The 18,469-nt window shown below is 38.1% G+C and overlaps 1 protein-coding gene across 2 annotated transcripts in view; it reads left to right on the forward strand.

Moving 5' to 3' along the window:
• Positions 1–18,469, forward strand: part of TRIM44 (tripartite motif containing 44) — a 114,190-nt gene that overhangs the window by 54,875 nt on the left and 40,846 nt on the right. The window contains exons 4-5 of one of the 2 annotated variants that reach the window (XM_061201602.1): positions 7,557–7,576; positions 12,379–12,545. In XM_061201602.1, the coding sequence (XP_061057585.1) occupies positions 7,557–7,576; positions 12,379–12,508 (150 nt within the window). In that variant the 3' untranslated portion in view covers positions 12,509–12,545. Of the gene's footprint in view, positions 1–7,556; positions 7,577–12,378; positions 12,546–18,469 lie in introns of those variants that run through there. The other variant, XM_061201603.1, reaches the window with a different exon arrangement.

An 18,469-nucleotide genomic window follows, 5' to 3' on the forward strand; every position in this document is an offset into this window, starting at 1 on the left:
TTTTTTTTTTTTACTTATTTTGAGTTTACCGTGTTTTTTTCATTTGTTTTTTTTTTAAAGAATTAACTTGATATCATCTGTACTTTTTTTTTTTGGCTGTGTTGGGTCTTTGTTGCTGCACGCGGGCTTTTCTGTAGTTGCGGCGAGTGGGGGCTACTCTTATTGCGGTGCGCGGGCTTCTCATTGGGTGGCTTCTCTTGTTGCAGAGCACGGGCTCTAGGCGTGCAGGCTTCAGTAGTTGTGGCACTCGGGCTCAGTAGTTGTGGCTCGCAGGCTCTAGAGTGCAGGCTCAGTAGTTGTGGCGTATGGACTTTGTTGCTCCATGGCATGTGGGATCTTCCCGGAGCAGGGCTCGAACCTGTGTCCCCTGCATTGGCAGACAGATTCTTAACCACTGCACCATGAGGGAAGCCCTACCTTGTTTTTTTATCTAGCTTCATAGATCACGGATTTTACTACTTTCTTCTTTTATGTAAACTTTTAGAGCAGTACGTTTCCCTCTAATCGCTGCTGTAGTTGAATCATACAACTTTGGTTATGTTGTGTTTTCATTATCATTCAATTTGAAATATTTTTTCATTTACCATGTGATTTCTTCTTTTTGCTCATTGATTATTTAGGAGTATATTGTTTAGTTTCTAAATATTAGGGATTTTCCTACATTATCTTATTGTTATTCATTTCTAATTTAGTTCCATTGTGATCAGAGAACCTATTCTGAATGATTTCCATCTTCTAACACTTAACTGAGACTTGCTTTATGGCCCAACATATGGTCTTGGTGAATGCATATGTGCACCTGAAAAGAATATGTATTCTGTAGTTTGAGGTAGTGTTCTATTAAATATCAATTAGGTGTTCAGATGATATATGTTTTTACTGATTTTTATGTGTAGTTCTATCAACTGCTGAGAGAGGGATGTTTAATTTCCAAGTATGATTAGGGATTATCTATTTCTTTCTTTAATTCTGTCAACTTTTCTTTAGATATTTTGAAGCTCTATCATTAAGCAAATACATATTTATGATTGTTACATCTTCCTGATGAACCGACCCTTTAGTCATTATGAACATTCCCTTTTTCTCTGATAATACTCTTTGTCTTGATAACTGTTTTATCTAATGTTAGTAGAGCCAATCTACTGTTTTTGTGGTTTATCTCTTTCCATCCATTTGCTTTCAGTCTGTCTGTATTGTTAAATTATGTCTCTCACAGACAGCATATAGCTGGGTCTTAGTCATTTATCTATTCTGATAATCTCTGCCTTTTAATTCAAGTGTAATGTCCATTAACATTTAATGTTATTCTTAATACGGTTAGATTTAGGTCTACCATTTTACAATTTGTTTTCTGTTTGTTCTTCTGTTTTTGTTCCTCTCATTGCCTTTTCCTGCTTTCTTTTGGATTTTTGAAACATTTATTTGAATTCCATTGTTATATATCCATTGGCCTTTTAGCTCTGTTACTTTGCATTATTTTTTAGTGGTTTCCATAAGGATTATAATATATATCCTTAAATTTTCAGTCTACTTAAAATTAATATTGAACCACTTCACATAAAATGTAGATAGCTTGAAACCGTGTAGACCAACTGACCCTCTTTCCATATCCTTTATGTTATAGTTGTCACATGTATATAATCTACATATGTTATAAACACTGCAAGACAGTTATAATTTTAGGTTAAAGCCATATGCTTTTAAAGAAATTAAGAAGAAAAAAAGATAATTTCATATCTGTGAGTTTGTGTGTGTGTGTGTATATATACATATAGTTTTTAAGCAAGTTTGTAGTAATGGTTGCATAACTCTAAATTTACTTAAAGTTATTTATATACACTTAAAACAGGTAATTTTATGGTATTATACCTCAATAAAGCTGATAAAAACAATGCGTCTAGATATTCCACCTGCCCAAGTGCTATTTGGCTTTGATTCATGAAGATTATTCTAAAACCAGAACATTAACACAGTGTATCTGTTTTAAGAAACCTTCAGGATAGATGAATTTGATTAGGTCAAGTAGAATCACAGAGTTTCTGGTTGAAGGAGTCCAAAGATTACAAGGTTTCCTGGTGACATTTTTTTAAAAATGTGTTTTAAATAAATCTTTTTTGGTCATCTTATAGAATATAGGGTAGGGGAAGAGTTTCAATACGAGTTCTATGTCCTGTGGTCTTTCTTCTCTTCAGTAAGGTGTGGTCTTTCCCCTCTTCAAATAACTAAAGTTATTTCTTTTTTAATCATTATAAAACATTTAATACTCTTAGACACAGCAGAAAATAAATACAACACACTAACTTGATAGTTATCATTGGGTGTTATATTTATTCTATTTTTAAATTTTGTGTGTGTGTGTTTTTTTTTTCCCCAGCTTTATTGAGATATTGTTGACATATAACATATGTAAGTTTAAGGTGTACAATGTGATGATTTGATACATGTATATATTGCAAAATGATTACCCCAGTAAAATTAGTTAACACCTTCATCCTCTCATGCCATTTTTTTCTTAATGTCATATTTTCAGTTTTCTTCATATTATTAGAAATTCTTCATAAACATAAATGTTCGAACCCTGAACCAGTGATACAAATTTGACTTTTACCTCATTTTAAATTATTTCCAACTTCTTATTGTCATTTATAACATTGTAGTGAATGTTTTAGTTTATAAATCGTAAGTAATTATTGAGTCAAAGGTATGTACATTTTTTAGGCTTGTGCGTATTTATATCAGTGTGTATTTTTATCACCAGTTTTTAAAATCTCTCATTTTTTGCCTGAATTTAGTTATATCTTTTATAAAACTCTTGCCAAAATCAAGTATTTAAAAAATGTGTCTTTATTTTTACTTGCATGTCATGAGAATTTCCATCTTTTGCCTAGTTTTGAGAGAAGAGTACTGAGCTGCAGTGAGATAATCTTAGAAAAAGTTAGTTTAAATGAGTAAACCATTAAAAATGATACATGAATACCCTAAACATTTATTTTAAACTTGAAATAAAGATCTGTATATTTCTTTGATTCCAAGTCAGGGTCTTTTCTTTGAGAATATGGGTTTGCTGTTTGGAGTGGAGTGTCATATTTCTGGCATTAGCCATACCCACGCTCTACCGTTTGTAAGGTCCGATTTCAGTCTCTTTAGGTGAGGAGGATAACATTTGAAGAAAGTGGAATGTAGAATCCTAGACTTTTTAAATGCCATTTTAAAAATTGAAGTATAGTTGATTTACAGTGTTGTGGTAGTTTCAGATGTATGGCAAAGTGATTCAGTTATATTCTTTTTCAGATTCTTTTCCGTTACAGGTTATTACAAGGTATTGAATATAGTTCCCTGAGCTATACAATCAGTCCTTGTTTATTTTATATATAGTAGTGTATATCTGTTAATCCCAAACTCCTAATTTATCCCTCCCCACCCCTTTCCCCCTTAGTAACCATAAGTTTGTTTTCTATGTATGTGAGTTCGTTTCTGTTTTGTAAATAAGTTCATTTGTATCATTTTTTTAGGTTCCACATATAAATGATATATGATATTTGGCTTTCTCTGTCTGACTTACTTCACTTAGTATGATAATCTCTAAGTCCGTCCATGTTGCTGCAAATGGCATTATTTCATTCTTTTTATGGCTGAGTAATATTCCATTGTGTGTGTGTGTATGTGTGTATATATATATATATATATGTGTGTGTATATATATATATACACCACATCTTCTTTATCCATTTATCTGTTGATGGACACTTAGGTTGCTTCCATGTCTTGGCTATTGTAAATAGTGTTGCTGTGAACATTGGAGTGCATATATCTTTTCAAATTAATATTTTCATCTTTTCTGGATGTATGCCTAGGAGTGGGTTTGTTGGATCATATAGTAACTCTATTTTTAGTTTTTTAGGGAACCTCCATACTGTTCTCCATAGTGGCTGCACCAATTTATATTCCCACCAACAATGTAGGAGGATTCCCTTTTCTCCACACCCTCTTCAGCATTTATTATTTGTAGACTTTTTAATGATGGCCATTCTGACCAGTGTGAGGTGTTAGACTTTTATGCTTTATTTTTTCTAATATTTTGCATGTGTCTCACCTACATCAAAATTGACAGCAATTGTTAAGTAACTCATCTTTATTGAATGCTTTGGAAGCATTCAACTTAATTTTCATGGAAGCAACAACTCATGGAGCAACAGTTCTCTCTTGCACTCATTTTTTGTTATTTAGTAAAACATGTCGTCATAATTACAAGTTCAACTGATATAAGCAGGCTTAGGAGCAAACTTGTTTGATTCTTGGTGAACATACATTTTCATTGATGGAAGTAGAAATGGGAGGTTGTACTAGATAGAGTGTAACCTAACAGCCAAGAGCACTCAGGATATTTTACAGAGGGATTTGAGAACATTGCTTAATCTAACAAGTCATTTAAATGGAAGTTGTTGTTTAACAGACTTTCAGTTCTAATACTCTCTGAAATCAGAATTTACTCATAATGGGGTATAAATTAATCTTAAATCCTATTTATATCTTGCCCTCTCTTCTTTCCTGTCTTGAATAATTATTTACTATATGCCTTGTGCTGTGCTAGGTGTAGAGAATAAAGAGATGAACAATATATAGTTTCTATTCTCAAGGAGCTGAAATCCAAAGAGGGAGACACTGTATGGTGCTGTCATTGTCAGTTTTCTGCTTTAAGAACTAGCCCAGAAATGTGACCTACACAGATGTGGAGGACAGAGTAGGGTTACTCCACTCTATCTGTCAGGAAAATTTTCCGAGTGAGGCTTGACCTTAAAGGATGGATGGGAATTAACTAGGATCTCAGAATAGGAATGTGCATTTCAGGTAGTGAGGAGAGTAGTGAGGAGAGTATGGGCACACCTTTTACTAGCAAGATTAGCAATCCTCTGAATGTCTGCTGACCTGTTCAAAATTGCCTTATAATTATATGTGTGTATATTTGTTCTTTCATTCATTTATTCATTTCTTCATAAGTGAAACTCTCACCCTGGTTTTCCCCATGCTTTGTGATAGTGATTATTGTTTTTGAAAATAACCACTTACCTATAAGCAGCAGAAATGGATGAATGTAAAGCGAAGTCTTGTGTTCCATCTTCTCTGTTTTTCCCCACTCTCCCTAGAAGTGTTATTAATTAACATTTCAGGGAAGTACAGTAATGACCACCATTTGTTGAACACTTATGCTAGATACTTGCTTAATGTTTTATACATATTTTTTCACTTATTTTAATCCATGTAGCCACCCTGTGAGGTAAGAATTAGGATTTCCACGTGTAGATGAGGAAACTGAACCTTGGGAAAGTTAAGTAAATTGCCAAAAGCTTCACTGTTGGAATTGACGAACCAGAATTTGAAGCCGTGTTTCTCTAACTCAGAAAGCCTGTCTCTTAACCATTGTACCAAGATATGTGATTGTGAGAACTTGCTCTAAATCATGGAAGAAGGTTCGGATACTTTTTTCCATACAGTTCTCCTAGATAATTATGTTTTACAATCCAAAGATAATTTAAAAATTGTGTTGAGGTTTAATTATGTCATTGATAGTTAATGTAACTCATATTAAATTTAAATTATATGAATTTTTCTCACTAGATTATAGTTCCCATAAGACATGCCAGTCAAGTAAACTGCAGAGGTTTCCACCACCCCTATACCCTCCTTCCACCACTTGCCCCACTTCTCTTTCATTAGATGATTAGCGCCCTAACCAATACTGCAAATTCTTAACAGTCTGCTAAAAATGCCTTTTTTATCCAACCTCCAGTGTACTGAACATAATCTGTTACAAATCACCGTTTTGGCTGCCAGTGTCCTTTATAGGCCTGTGCCCTGGCAATCTCCCTTTACCTCTGTTGCATTCCCAGCCCCTCAGCCCCCCACCACTGCCACCTCCACATCCCCTGCCCCAGACACACACGTATACATCCCCATACTCTAGTTTCACAGAACTCAAAATCCCTTAAGCCTACATTTTTGTAAACTGCTGTGCCTTTGCTCTTGCTAGTCCAGTGCTCTTCCCATTTATCTTCTGTTGTCGGCCTGGGAAACTCCTGCTTATCCCTCAAGTGACAGTATGTATGTCACCTTCTCTGTGAAGCCTTCTCCCCCTTCTCCAGGAGAGGCAGTGTTTATCACTTCCCAAGCATTCAGTTTATGTCTTTGGTAGCACCCTTAAGACGTTTAGTCATAGCTCATTTTCTCTCTGTTTCCCCTGCTCCGGAATGGGAGCTCCTAGAAGGATAGATCATTATGGGTTTTTTATCTTTTACCCTCAGCACCCTCATGTAATAGCTTCTTAATGAATCATACTGAATTGTTAGTGATATTGATAATAACCTTTATTAAGTGCATTCTGTATCTTAGGCACTGTGCTTGACATTTGTACACATTATTTCACTTAATCCTCATACTCATCCTGTGTTATAGGGACAATTTTTACCCCTATTTTACAAATTAGAAAATTGAAGTTAAGAGAGGCAAAATAATTTGACCAGGGTAACACAGCAAGCAATAATGGAGTCAAGATTTGAATCCAGTGTCTGACTCCAGAGCTCATTCTCCTTCATACCTTACCTATAGAATCATCCAGTCAGTCCATCCATCAATCAAATAAGTTGTCTGGGGAGTCATCTCCAACTAGGAGATACAGTCTATTGAAACCAATCCTGAATGACTAAAGAGGAGGATGTAAAAGATACTCTGTCACCAAAAGGATGAGTGAGGACTCTTGGAAAAGGCTTGAGTGTCATTTGAAAAATCTGGTTTGGTCACAAAAAGAGGCTCAAAGAAATCTGCTGTGATCACTGATAAAGTTAGGCTCACAGAATACAGTACCTGGTAAAGTCACCCTCACACATTGTTTTTGTAAAGAGTGAATGAGAAAAAGAAAAAAGTCATTGCTTGGCTGAAGAATGATGTGGATCATCAAATGCCAGAACTGTCCTTTTACAAAGGAGAAGACCAAGGTCCAGATTAATTAATTAATCAGCTTGCCCAAGAGCACATAACTAATAAATAATGGAGCTTGGACTAGAATTCCAATTTCCTGAGTCCCAGTTCGGAGCCTTTTGCACCATAGTGTGCTCTACATTAGAGTTTTTCTGCGTTCATGTTTGGAGAAAAAAAATGCTAGGCCAAGGCAGAGGTGAGTCTTTGAGGGAAACAGCTTGATGCTTTTGGAGCTGGTCAGCTTTTGCTTAAGACCTGCTGCTATTTTGGGCTGTCAGTTTGCTCAGAACTAAATACTGCCAGCCATACAAATAAAAAGGCAAGGCTATTATTTAGGCCTCCTAGGTCTATGCATTCACTTCTCTGCTTACAAGGGCAAATTATTAGTTCATCTCTGCTGGGCGGTTTGAACATAGGGTTATATTAGCCCTTGTCTTAGCCCTTAGATGTCTACTGGCTTGTCTCTGTTACAATAAATGTACAAGCCTTGCTTTCAGGTTGGGAGAGAAGAGGGAAAAGAAAGAAATCTAAATCAGTCTCTACTGATCCTGATTTCTTATGCTGTTTCTTTCTCTTTCTTTCAGGGCGACGAGGAAGGACCCAGGTAAGATCACATTATTGTTGTTTGTCTGTTCTCAGAATTGAAGTAGAGTGACATTTGTGGCCTTTTAATGCCCCGTGAAATATGACCAGCCAAGGAACAGCACAGAAAAGGGATTTCCATCTTAAGCCAGGGCTTTGAAGATCTTATTTTGTAAGATTCCCATCTCCCTCCCCATCTATGCCATTTCCTGTCTGTAATCTTCAGATAAAGATAGGCTTTAAAGTATGTAATGACAGTAACTTTGCTTTATTCTGTAGCACATTCAGAATACCTTGTTGAGACAAGTAGGTACTATATTTGAATGGTAATTAGGTATCAGGTGGACTGAATAGATAAACTTTTGCATTCTTTCTTGATTGGAATTGGATTGCTATTTTTTTTTTTTTAATGGACTCTGGTTCCAATATTCCTTATTTCTGACCTGTAATATCCTTGGGTCTGACTCAGGACACCTATACAGTGAATCTGAGGTCATAGGTATACAAAACTTTGTTTAGGAAAAAAAAAATGCTCTTTGTGCTTCTGTTTCACCACATGAAATTTAAAAGTGCATTTTATCATTGCCTCAGGCTTGCAGTGAACCTGGACTTTAGTTTACTTACCTTTGCTGTCTTTCTGCTCAGGCAGTGAGAACAGGCTCTAGGAAATGCTATAGCTATGCTGTGAACACAATCAAGGGGCATTTGTACAAAGTAAAATGCAGTGTCCAGTTGGGTCCCCTCTGTCATGTAGGATCCAGGACTGTTAAGGCTGGGAGGTATCAGAACGTTCATCCAGTCCACAGCTGTTCAAACTTCAGTTTTAGTAGAAACACCTTTTTTTCAAAGGGGCTTTAAGTAGAACTCCAATGTATGCAAAACATTTTTTTGTTTGGTTAAAGTTGGGGGCCACATCTACTGGTGAAACTTCTCTCTTCCTTGCAATAGGCCCTGAGGGGCTGCTGCAGAAACCTAGGGTTTCTGAGAACTCAGTTTGAAAATCACTTATCTAATTCAAGCTTCTCATTGAAAGAAGCTAACTGAGTTGTCCAAGGTTACCTTACTGGAGCCAGGATTTGGCCCTTCTTTGGTTTTATTTACAAATCAACAAATACAGTTTCTTCTTTTTCCTTTCTCCCTCCCCACATCCTGAGCCTCTCTCTTAGTGCCAAATGTTATTCCACATCTGCATCTCCTGCTGCTTCCTTCCCTTGAGAACTGTTGTTCTCAGCCTAGATCTTGTTCCTTGACCTCTGTGGCTAAAGCTACAGGCGTCCCGCTTTAAACCTGCAGAGCTTCAGGGAATCCCTTTAAATTCCATCCTCCAGCCATTCTCAGGAACAGGCTCCCTTTATGTTGTGGTTCATTTCTTTCCTCCCTTCCTCCCTTTCTCATGACCCAGTGTATAGGCCCTGTGCTATATACTGGGCATATAATGAAAACTAAGACAGACATGGTCCCTGCCTTGTGGATCCTAAGTCTAGTAGGAGAGACAAGCATATAACTGGGCACTTCTACTTTGGGGGAAGTACTATGATTAAGTGAAGTTTAGGCTGCTTTAGGAAGGGAGGCTCACCAGAAAAGGTTATGTGTAAACGGAGGTCTGAAGGATGAGAAGGCAGACAAAGGAGAGGCAGAGATAGGGCTGTTCTAGGGATAGGGAACAACTTGTGTAATAGCTCCAGACAAGAGAAGAGTGGAGGAAAGAAAGCAGAGTCCAGATCACTGAGGGCCTTACAGGCCTCCTTCAGGTATCTGAGCTCTCTCCCGCAGAGTGTGGGAGGGCATTAAATAATTTAAAACATGGATTAACCTGAGTAGATTTGCATTTGGGAAGTCTCCTCTGCCTGCAGAATGGAAAATGAATTGGAGGTGGGTCAGAGCCTGGGAGACTAGTTAGATTAGGCTAGTGATGGGAGCTTATATCAACATCTTCCCTAGTTATTGACCAAGTTCTCACCATTTTACACAGACCTTTGGTTTAGATAAACTCTTTAAATTATCTCCTTGGCACTCTGCCTCTTCTCTCAAAACTAGCTCTAGCTCCTTAAAATCCAGACCAAGCAGAGCCCTAGACCTTTTCTTCCTCAGCAAGAGAGTTCAAACAAGACCAGTATAAAGAAAACACCTTAGCAGATGTAGCGTGCAGACTCCACAGGATAGAAATGGCATTTCTGTCTTGGGAGAGCCTGATGAGGATGGACACATTCATCTTGTCTTTATGGCTACATGCCAGAGTCATGTTGATTAGAAGAATACAGGGACCTTATGAAGAGATTAACTCCCTTCAAAGATACTATTCAGTGTGAGATACTGGCTTCAGAGTTTAACTGCAGATTCCTTCTTGTCATTTTGACAAGATTGTGATGAAGTATAGAGTTTCTTTACTAGCAACCAAGACGTCAAGCTGTCTCCCTCGAGCCAGCCTGCCATGGATGTCAGTAGGGATTCTCTTGGACTGGGACTTTATTGGTAAAATGAGCACTTGAAAATAATCATGTTCCAATTTGGCAGAAAGAGGAAAGATGAGTCAAATTTTCCTTTTACCCTTTAAATTCATACTTGTTGGTTCCATTCAGTTTGTGCTGAACTACCATTTGGCTCAGTTTATTCCAATTAACACTTCAGGGCAGATTGCCTTTGATCTGAAATTTCTCTCATTTATGATATACACTTTACTGTCTCAGTAAGCCAGAGTTTTGTTCCAAAGGCTTCTGTATTGCTGACGGTGTTAAATGAGAGTTTGATGTGTAAGGAAGACAGAAGGAGTGTGGGTCTGCCTGCACAGGGGATGGAAGAGAAATGAAACTGGAGACCCTGCGTTCCAGGTCTGCTTGGATTTTCATGCCTGTGTCTCCTTTGCTAGTATTCTTTCCACACAGCCACTTCCCTGCTGTCTGCACAGAAGTCCAGGGAGAATTGAATTCCAACCGCTCTCCATGGTGGTCAGAACAAAGGAAAATTCCTGTCCTTTTGAAAATTATTTGTCTATAATAGATCTATATTTTTCTCCATTCTACCGGCTAGAGTCTCCCTGCCTTCTTTTTTCTTTTCAGTTTTGACTTCCCAAGCTGTTTGACGTGAGGTGACCAAGTATTTGTGCTTTTGGTCATGTCTGTGCCTTGTTCTGAATTTTATTGTGTATTTGTCCTGTAATTAACAACAATAATAAGCAAAGCTACCATTTAAGTTTTACTACATACAGTGTTTTATATATATTCTCTTTTAGCCCTCATGTAAAGCTTATGATGTAGTTATTATTCCACTTGTAAAATGAGGAAATGAATGCCCAGAAAGATTAACTTGCCCTAGATCACACAGCTAGTAGAAGCAGAGCTAGGACTTGAATCTAGTCTGGCTTCAGAGCTCATGCCCTCAGCCACCTGTCTCTGAGAGGCCAGCACACTTCTCTCTGTGACCCTGAATGAAAGGTAATAGGATTCACGCTCACTTGTCAGCGCATCACTTTGGTCTTGTTCCTCGCACCTAGGAGTTCTCACTGGCTTTGACATTGAAATGATGTGGCATCTGTTTGCTGCAAGCTACCTCTCCTCTCCTTAGCCTCTGTCATTATAAGGGGATATTTCTTCATCTCATCCTCACACAGTGTCCCCGGAGGGTCAGAAGCAAAAGGGGTGCTTTTAGACTCCCGGGGGAACAGGTAACCAAGCCTTCCTTTGACCCTGCAGAATTAGCTGCCTGTTGCCCCTCCATCCAGTAGTTACTCTTCACACCCATGATACAGTCATACAGATGACAAGGTTTCTTGGAACGTATGGAGGAACAAAAGTCCTAATATGTGGAACATGGATATTAACCACTGTAGAGTCACCTTTGAAGAGGGTGTCTTTGAAGCCCAGAGTGATTCTTTTTTTCCAAGCAAAAAAAAGCAGTTTACACTTTTGGCAGCAATTTTCTGTCTCCTCTGTGCTATTATGGGAGATGTTGTGTTTGCGCCCTCACAGATTGGCTCCTTCTGTGCTGCTGCCGGAGCCTGCTGAGAAGTAATGTATATTCACGGAGAGGGGGCGGCAGTGGGGTCTGCTGCCTTAGAGCTGTTGTGTAGTGGAAGGAAGTCAGAGGGTTAAACTCTTGTGTTCAGAGGACAGAGGAGCAAGGTCAGTTTTAAATTTTGATTTGCGATTGAGATTTTCTGTGAATTTTTTTTAACTAAGAGGAAAAGGGCTTTTTAACAGTAACAGCCGTACTTAAGATTTTGGTAGAATTTTTCATCTTCAGAGCTGGCTCTTATTCAGGCAAAAAGCTCCTGCTGAGATCAGTGTGAATCTGACCCATGCTGATTCTCTGATCAAATGGGCAGTGAGTTCTGAAGGAATAGGAACTCAAGGAGAGTCAGCAGACCTACCTTCTATCCTTGGTTTACCTGGGACCGGCGCTGTGACCTTGGGCAAGTCATTTAACCTCCTTGCTTCTTTGTAGTCTATTTTTACTTCCCTGTAAATACTAGCCTTTCTTTCCCCCACTCTGCACCCAGTTTTTTGGGATATAGTTATGTGGAGGAATACAGTCATATATTAAATATGAAATGAAAAGAATCTGCTTATAGGTTCTGTAATTTGGTAGATTTTTTTGTACATTTCTCAATTTTGTTTCCTTAAACATTTTCTTGGGGCTATATACTAGGTACTCTTTTTTCCCCCCCTCTAAAATAACAATCATATGTATGTTCTTAGATATGACATTTCTCTTCTTGATGACTTAGTTTGTAGAGATAAGAGGGAACTAAGTCAGTGATACGCTTAGGTTTCTTTTGTCCTCCGATTGCAAATTTATGGTTTTGTTTTTACATTATCTCCATTTCAGAAGACCTAGCTGGAAGCCAAAGAAAATGTCTCTGATACCTGTGACATGGAGTGGAACTGTCAGGGCTGCGTATTATCCAGAAGTGGGGTTCCAACATCTAAGTTGGTCTTCAGTACAGAGAGTCTCTTAGCTGTCACATTTCCCTCTTATGGAGCCTGAGCTGACTTTATTTTCCTCTGCTGATATGAATTATTTATCCTCTACTCACCCAAATGAAGGATGAAGCCATGCTATGCATTGTGCTGCCTATCTGTAATAAAAGCAAGCCTTCTTCTGAAAGTAATTGATTTTCAGATATTTACCTGTGAGAGTCACAACTTTATTTTATTTTGTGCATATTGGCCTATAACCAGAGAATCCATTCACAGCTGGAAAGTTCAGCTGAGGTACCTCTAGTTTATTTCATCTGCCTCACAGTGGAAATGCCAGCTAGGAGCAGCCTGTATTCTGACATACATCTGCCTGCCTTTTCTGGCTTCACAATGCTAAGAAAAAAGGCCCAGTGGGAAGAGACCTGGATGTCACTTTTCATGGTGTGGTTTTATGCTAATCAACTTTTGTTTGCCATCCAATATGTAGTTATGATGCTTGACAGGCTAACCTTGTTTATTTCTTTGACCTCAGAGCTTATCAGGATAACATTCACCTCTAGGAGCTCTGTTTCCTAATCTCTTTAGCAAGAAAAATTGCAGAGGAATTTTTTCATTCATTTTCAATTGTCTACTGTGTTGGCAGGCCCCATGCTAGGCCTCAGAGATATGAAGATGAAAAAGACTTTGTCCCTGCATTTAAAGATCTCAAAGTCTAGTTCAAATGAGAGAACTAAGTAAACAATTTTAATTTCACATTTAAGTGCAATATGAAAATAATTATTATAATTATAAATTACTATAAGGAAGCATTTATTGATTGCCAACCATGTACCACAAAGTATTTTAAACATTTTTTATTTCTCACAACAGTCCTAACAAGTGGCTAATACATTATCTTCATTTCTCAGCCAAATGAGAAAACTGAGTTGCAGAGAGGTTATACATACACTAACGAGGTCACTCAGCTAAAAAGTGGTAGAGCCAGTATTCAAATTCAAGTAGTCTGACTTGAGAATGTGGGCTGTTAACCACTACAGTATAATGATTCTCTATAATAAATATGTTGGATGTAGAATAGGATACAACTAACTCAGAATAGAGAATCAGAAAAGATAGAATTTGTGCTGGACTTTGAAGGATGGGTGTAGGGGTAGGGTTTTGCGGATGGAAAGGGTAGGAAGTCCATACAAGCACAGAGATCAGCATTTCTAAAGGCCCAGAGGAATGAATACGCATGTGCTATATGGGGAATGGTGAGGAGCTACATGACTGGACTGTTGGCAGGGGATGAGACAAGGGTGGCTGAGTCTCCCTTGTACAGGGTCTTGTGTGCCATTTGAGGCACCAAAAGGTTTGTACCATTTCCTGTTAGGCTTTACCGCTTGACTACAGCATGGTCCTATTCATAGAAGATGGATGGACTTCTGAATCTTATGGATCTCTTCCTGTAGTCACATCTCATGAGTTGTTATGTGTAAATCGTTTGCTTTCTCTGTGCCTCAGTTTCTCCAACAAGTAGCACATTTTACTATACTTAAAGGACAAGTATTTTATGAAGCATTAAAAGTATTCTCCTTTTGGGTTTCTTCTTTTATATGGGAAAACAAGCAACTGAGATAAAGTAATTATAAAAGGAAATTGTTTGTTTGATTTTTATCTTATTTATACCTTGTTTTGACAGCTCCAGCCTTCCTCTAACTTAAAATCAAATTTGGAGAGTAGATACCCAGTTCCTTCTAAATTGATGGAGATAAGGAATACTAAAGCACCAACATTTTCCAAATAGATTTAAGGCTACAGATGTTTCTTAGAAACTAGCCAAAGAATTAAATTGATGTCACATTTGTCCCTGAGTTAGAGCTGGTGCTGCAGAGTCTGGTTGGAGCCTAGTTCTCTTCTTCCTGGTTTATCTGCATAGCCATTTTGGACTGGCACTAAGCATAATAGATTTTAGGAAGTCAAAAAACTCCAGTCTGTGTCTTAAAAATAACTAAATTTTTTTTTTTTTCACACACACACACACTGTATTTTATTTTTACAAGAGATAAATAGACTGACACCAAGCATTGTACATGGATGACCACAACAAAAGCAACAATGATTGCAATTACCAAACATGAAACACACTCATACTATGTCATAATATTGACATTCAGTCCAGTAATTCTCCACTGTAACAGCTCCTTTACTTTGCAGTGAAAATTGATTTGTATATTCTTTGCCTCTGAGTCCTTGTGGGATTTTTTTTTTTTTTTAATTCAGACAGAAAGTCACAAAAATTATACTCATCCTCATCAGTTCACTCAGTCCCATGTAATTAATTTTTTTTTTCATCTTGATCTTTTGTTAGCATTTTTATGAGTTCATCAGTTTTTCATTAGAGTTCTGAAAATGCTTATTCATTCAGTTCAGCAGTACAGTCAGTTACCAGAAACCTGTACTTGTCAGAGTCTTTTCCATGAATTTCTTGAAGATGAAACCCTTTTATAGGAACATATTTGCAAAAGCATCAGCGTACACCCAGAACTGTCTGTAAATGACAAAAGACTTAAAAATGACCACAGTTAAAGATTTGATGAAAGTTCATAATAATGCAGTTGACAAGAAAATTAGTTATTTCTGAGATATACATTTTAAAGTAATAACTAGGATTATGATTTATAACATTATACCAGAACATATAAGATTTTTAGAAATTTCATGTAATGTCTGAAACATTTATATTAACATATTTCCATACAAATAACCCAATGAAAGTTTAGTATTAGTTGTTTTGTTTGTTTGTTTGTTTTATTTTTTTATACTGCAGGTTCTTATTAGGCATCAATTTTATACACATCAGTGTATACATGTCAATCCCAATCGCCCAATTCAGCACACCACCATCCCCACCCCACCGCAGTTTTCCCCCCTTGGTGTCCATATGTCTGTTCTCTACATCTGTGTCTCAACTTCTGCCCTGCAAACCGGCTCATCTGTACCATTTTTCTAGGTTCCACATACATGCGTTAATATACGATATTTGTTTAAGAATAACTAAATTTGATGTCATTGGTTATGCCCTCCCTCACCTGTGGCAGCCACAGCAAAATGTGGTTAGTGGTGTCTTTTTCATTTTAGGAGAAACCTGCTGGTCTCTAGCATCTTCTCACTTTCTGTCAGTGAGAGGCAGACAAGAGGTGAATAATTCCATTTCCCCAATAACTTCCAAGGAGCCTTCCTTTTTTTGTACGTTCCATGTGGCTGAACTGCATTCACCTCTTCACCCAGAAACCCACAGCATGTGTCTGTACCAGATGCTGGGAGCAGAAGCGGGTGTGTTTTTTTGTTTTGTTTTAGGTTTTTTCTTTTTTCTTTTCAAGACTGTATGAAGTTTAGAGTCATTGAGTGCAGGTTTCTTTAAAATTAGAACTGCAAGAAGGTAGTTTCAGAACATTGAGAAAGGTGTCCAAAGGCTGTGATAAAACTGGGGTACCCTAAATGGTGAGGTCTTTGCCAAGGACCAGTATTCACGTGCCTGTCCTGTTTGGACCTAGGACCTACCTATGAGTGGTTATAGGGTCATAAAAAAAATACTTCTTTAGCCACAAGCAGGCGTTCTAGGGAAGAAAAACACTTTCTTACATAAGTGCCTCATTCCCCCACTCCTTAGCACCACTACCAGTTGTTCCCTGTAGGTTGTAATGTGGTTGTAAAACAGAAAAGCATTTTGTTTCCTTGGTGAGTACATGTCTCCTTCCCCTCTGGTTCTAAAAATTCTATTTAAAGGAAAGTGAGATTGAGCATGAGAAAAACTGTACAGAGAGGGAGGGGCTGACAGAATTACAGAGAAGGTAGGCAAAGAAGCATTTCTCAGCTGTCCCTGGCTGCCAGATGCATCTTGGTCCAGATGCTGTGGGGCAGTGTGCAGTTTTATCCCATCTCGCAGCTACTGCCACTCAGACAAGAACCAGTTAAAACTGACCAAGCTGCCAACTTTGCCCTGACTTTCAGGGTTGTTCAGGATTAACAGCTAAACAGCTCTAATAGTGATACCTGCTTATGTGTCGAACATAAAATAGGAGCTAGACCTACATATATTATTTCAAAGCTTAAAAAAACTGTTAAATATAGTTATTCTCATCCTCTTTTTACAGATGAGGAAATTGATATTATAAGAAGTTAAGTGACTAAGCCATGGTCACACAGTTAGAAAGTAAGTCAGCCAGGATTAGAACCCAGATCTATCAGGCTTAAAACTCCCGTGCCTTCAACCACCACGCTATCCTGCCTTTCTCAGGAGATGGAAAATTCACATCTTCCAACATCTTGGCTGGGAATAAGTAAAGTTAATGGATGGAATTGTGACAAGCCAACAGGGATTTGGCGTTTTTATCAGAAAAATTTTTTTCATTTTCTTTATTGAGTGCCAACAAGCAGTTTGTATGAGACAGAAGTTGAGGTGGAACTTGCCAGGAAAATGCCCAAGGTGGAATGAATAGGAACTTCTCTCCCCAGACAGGTAAACATTAGTTTGCTCCCTGGCTTTTGTGGAGCGGGCAACTGCCATCACCTCTTCTGAAAGAGCCACTGTTCACCCAGTGGCAGGTGCAGGCCAACTGTTGTCATGACAACAGCAGGAGAGGCAAGCAGTTTAATTCTAGAACTGATAATTAACTGGGGGTGGGGTGGAGGTGGGGAGAGAAATGGGGGGATGATTGTTTCAGAAGGGAAAACTTAGCAATTACCAGCCAGCTGCATAGATAAAAAGGCCAGGCACAGATGCTCCAGCCCAGCATGCCCCTGGAATTCAGCACTCATCCCCTCTGGTTAGGAATTTTTGATAAATGAAAATGAAGGGTCGAGTCCCCAGCCAATCAAGACTCTTTAAGGAACCAAATAAAGAAAGAGGAAGTTACATACGCTGTAAAAGGAAATGCAGGGGGCCAGATAAATGATTACCCTAAATGACATTACCCAGCCAGAAGCAATCCAGAAATACTATCCAAACTCTGCAGGAAGAATTCACGCTTGGAGATAAAACAGGACCCACAAGGCCTACCCATTGTGAGTTTCTACTTCTGTGGATGGAATGAGGGGAGAGTGGCATATTAGAAAGAAAATAAAAAGAAGACTTACAGAGGTGATGAACTTGTTTAGGTCCTTGATCATCACGGCTATTAGTCTATCAACCCCTCAGAGACTGCAATAGTGAACGTAAGCTAAACATTCCACATGGATCATCTATCTCATTTAAGCCTTACAGCAACCTAGGAGGACAGTGCTGTTATTATTCTCATATCAGACTTAGACATGTTCAGCACTTTGCCCAAGGTCACAGAGCTACTAAATCAATATACTGAATCCTATTATCCTATTGATTTGCATTTTTAAAATAAAACCTCTACTATTCTATGGGGAAGTCGTGGTCCCAATCTAGAATAAAATCAGACTTAAGTAGATATAAACAGTTTAAAATAAAAAGGAAAGAAAAAAAGAAAAAATAAATAAAAAAATAAAAAGGAAAATAGTATTTTTTCTAGTAGAATAAATGTAAGCTACAAAATAAAAATTACTAGATAAGCAGTATTGGAGAATGTCCTATCATGTGTTTGAGATCTGTCAGACTCATAGTTCACAGATTAGCCCTGTGTCTCAAGCTCTGACCAGATGAATAAGTGTGAGCCAGGATTTCTTCCTAACTTGTTCTGTGGCTCAAGGCATGTTAAGGCTTGGAAGAGGAGATGACATTACACAATGTAAAGTGACTGTCCAAAACTCCTCTAATGATGTATTTTCACCAAACTTCCATGTTTTATGTATTGTTCATGGGAAAAATGCCATAGTGTATAGCAAGACCTCCCTGTATTCCAGAGTGTATGTGTAATGTACACGTGTGTGTATGAGAGAGAGACAAAGAAAGAGTTGGCGGGGGGGGTGGGGAGAGAGAGAGGTGAAAGAAGGGGGAGAAGAGAGAGGGAGAGGGAGGAAGATTTTCCTTTAAAACAGTGAGTCTCAGT

Source organism: Eubalaena glacialis, chromosome 10 (genome assembly GCF_028564815.1).
Source record: "Eubalaena glacialis isolate mEubGla1 chromosome 10, mEubGla1.1.hap2.+ XY, whole genome shotgun sequence".
NCBI classification, from domain to species: domain Eukaryota; kingdom Metazoa; phylum Chordata; class Mammalia; order Artiodactyla; family Balaenidae; genus Eubalaena; species Eubalaena glacialis.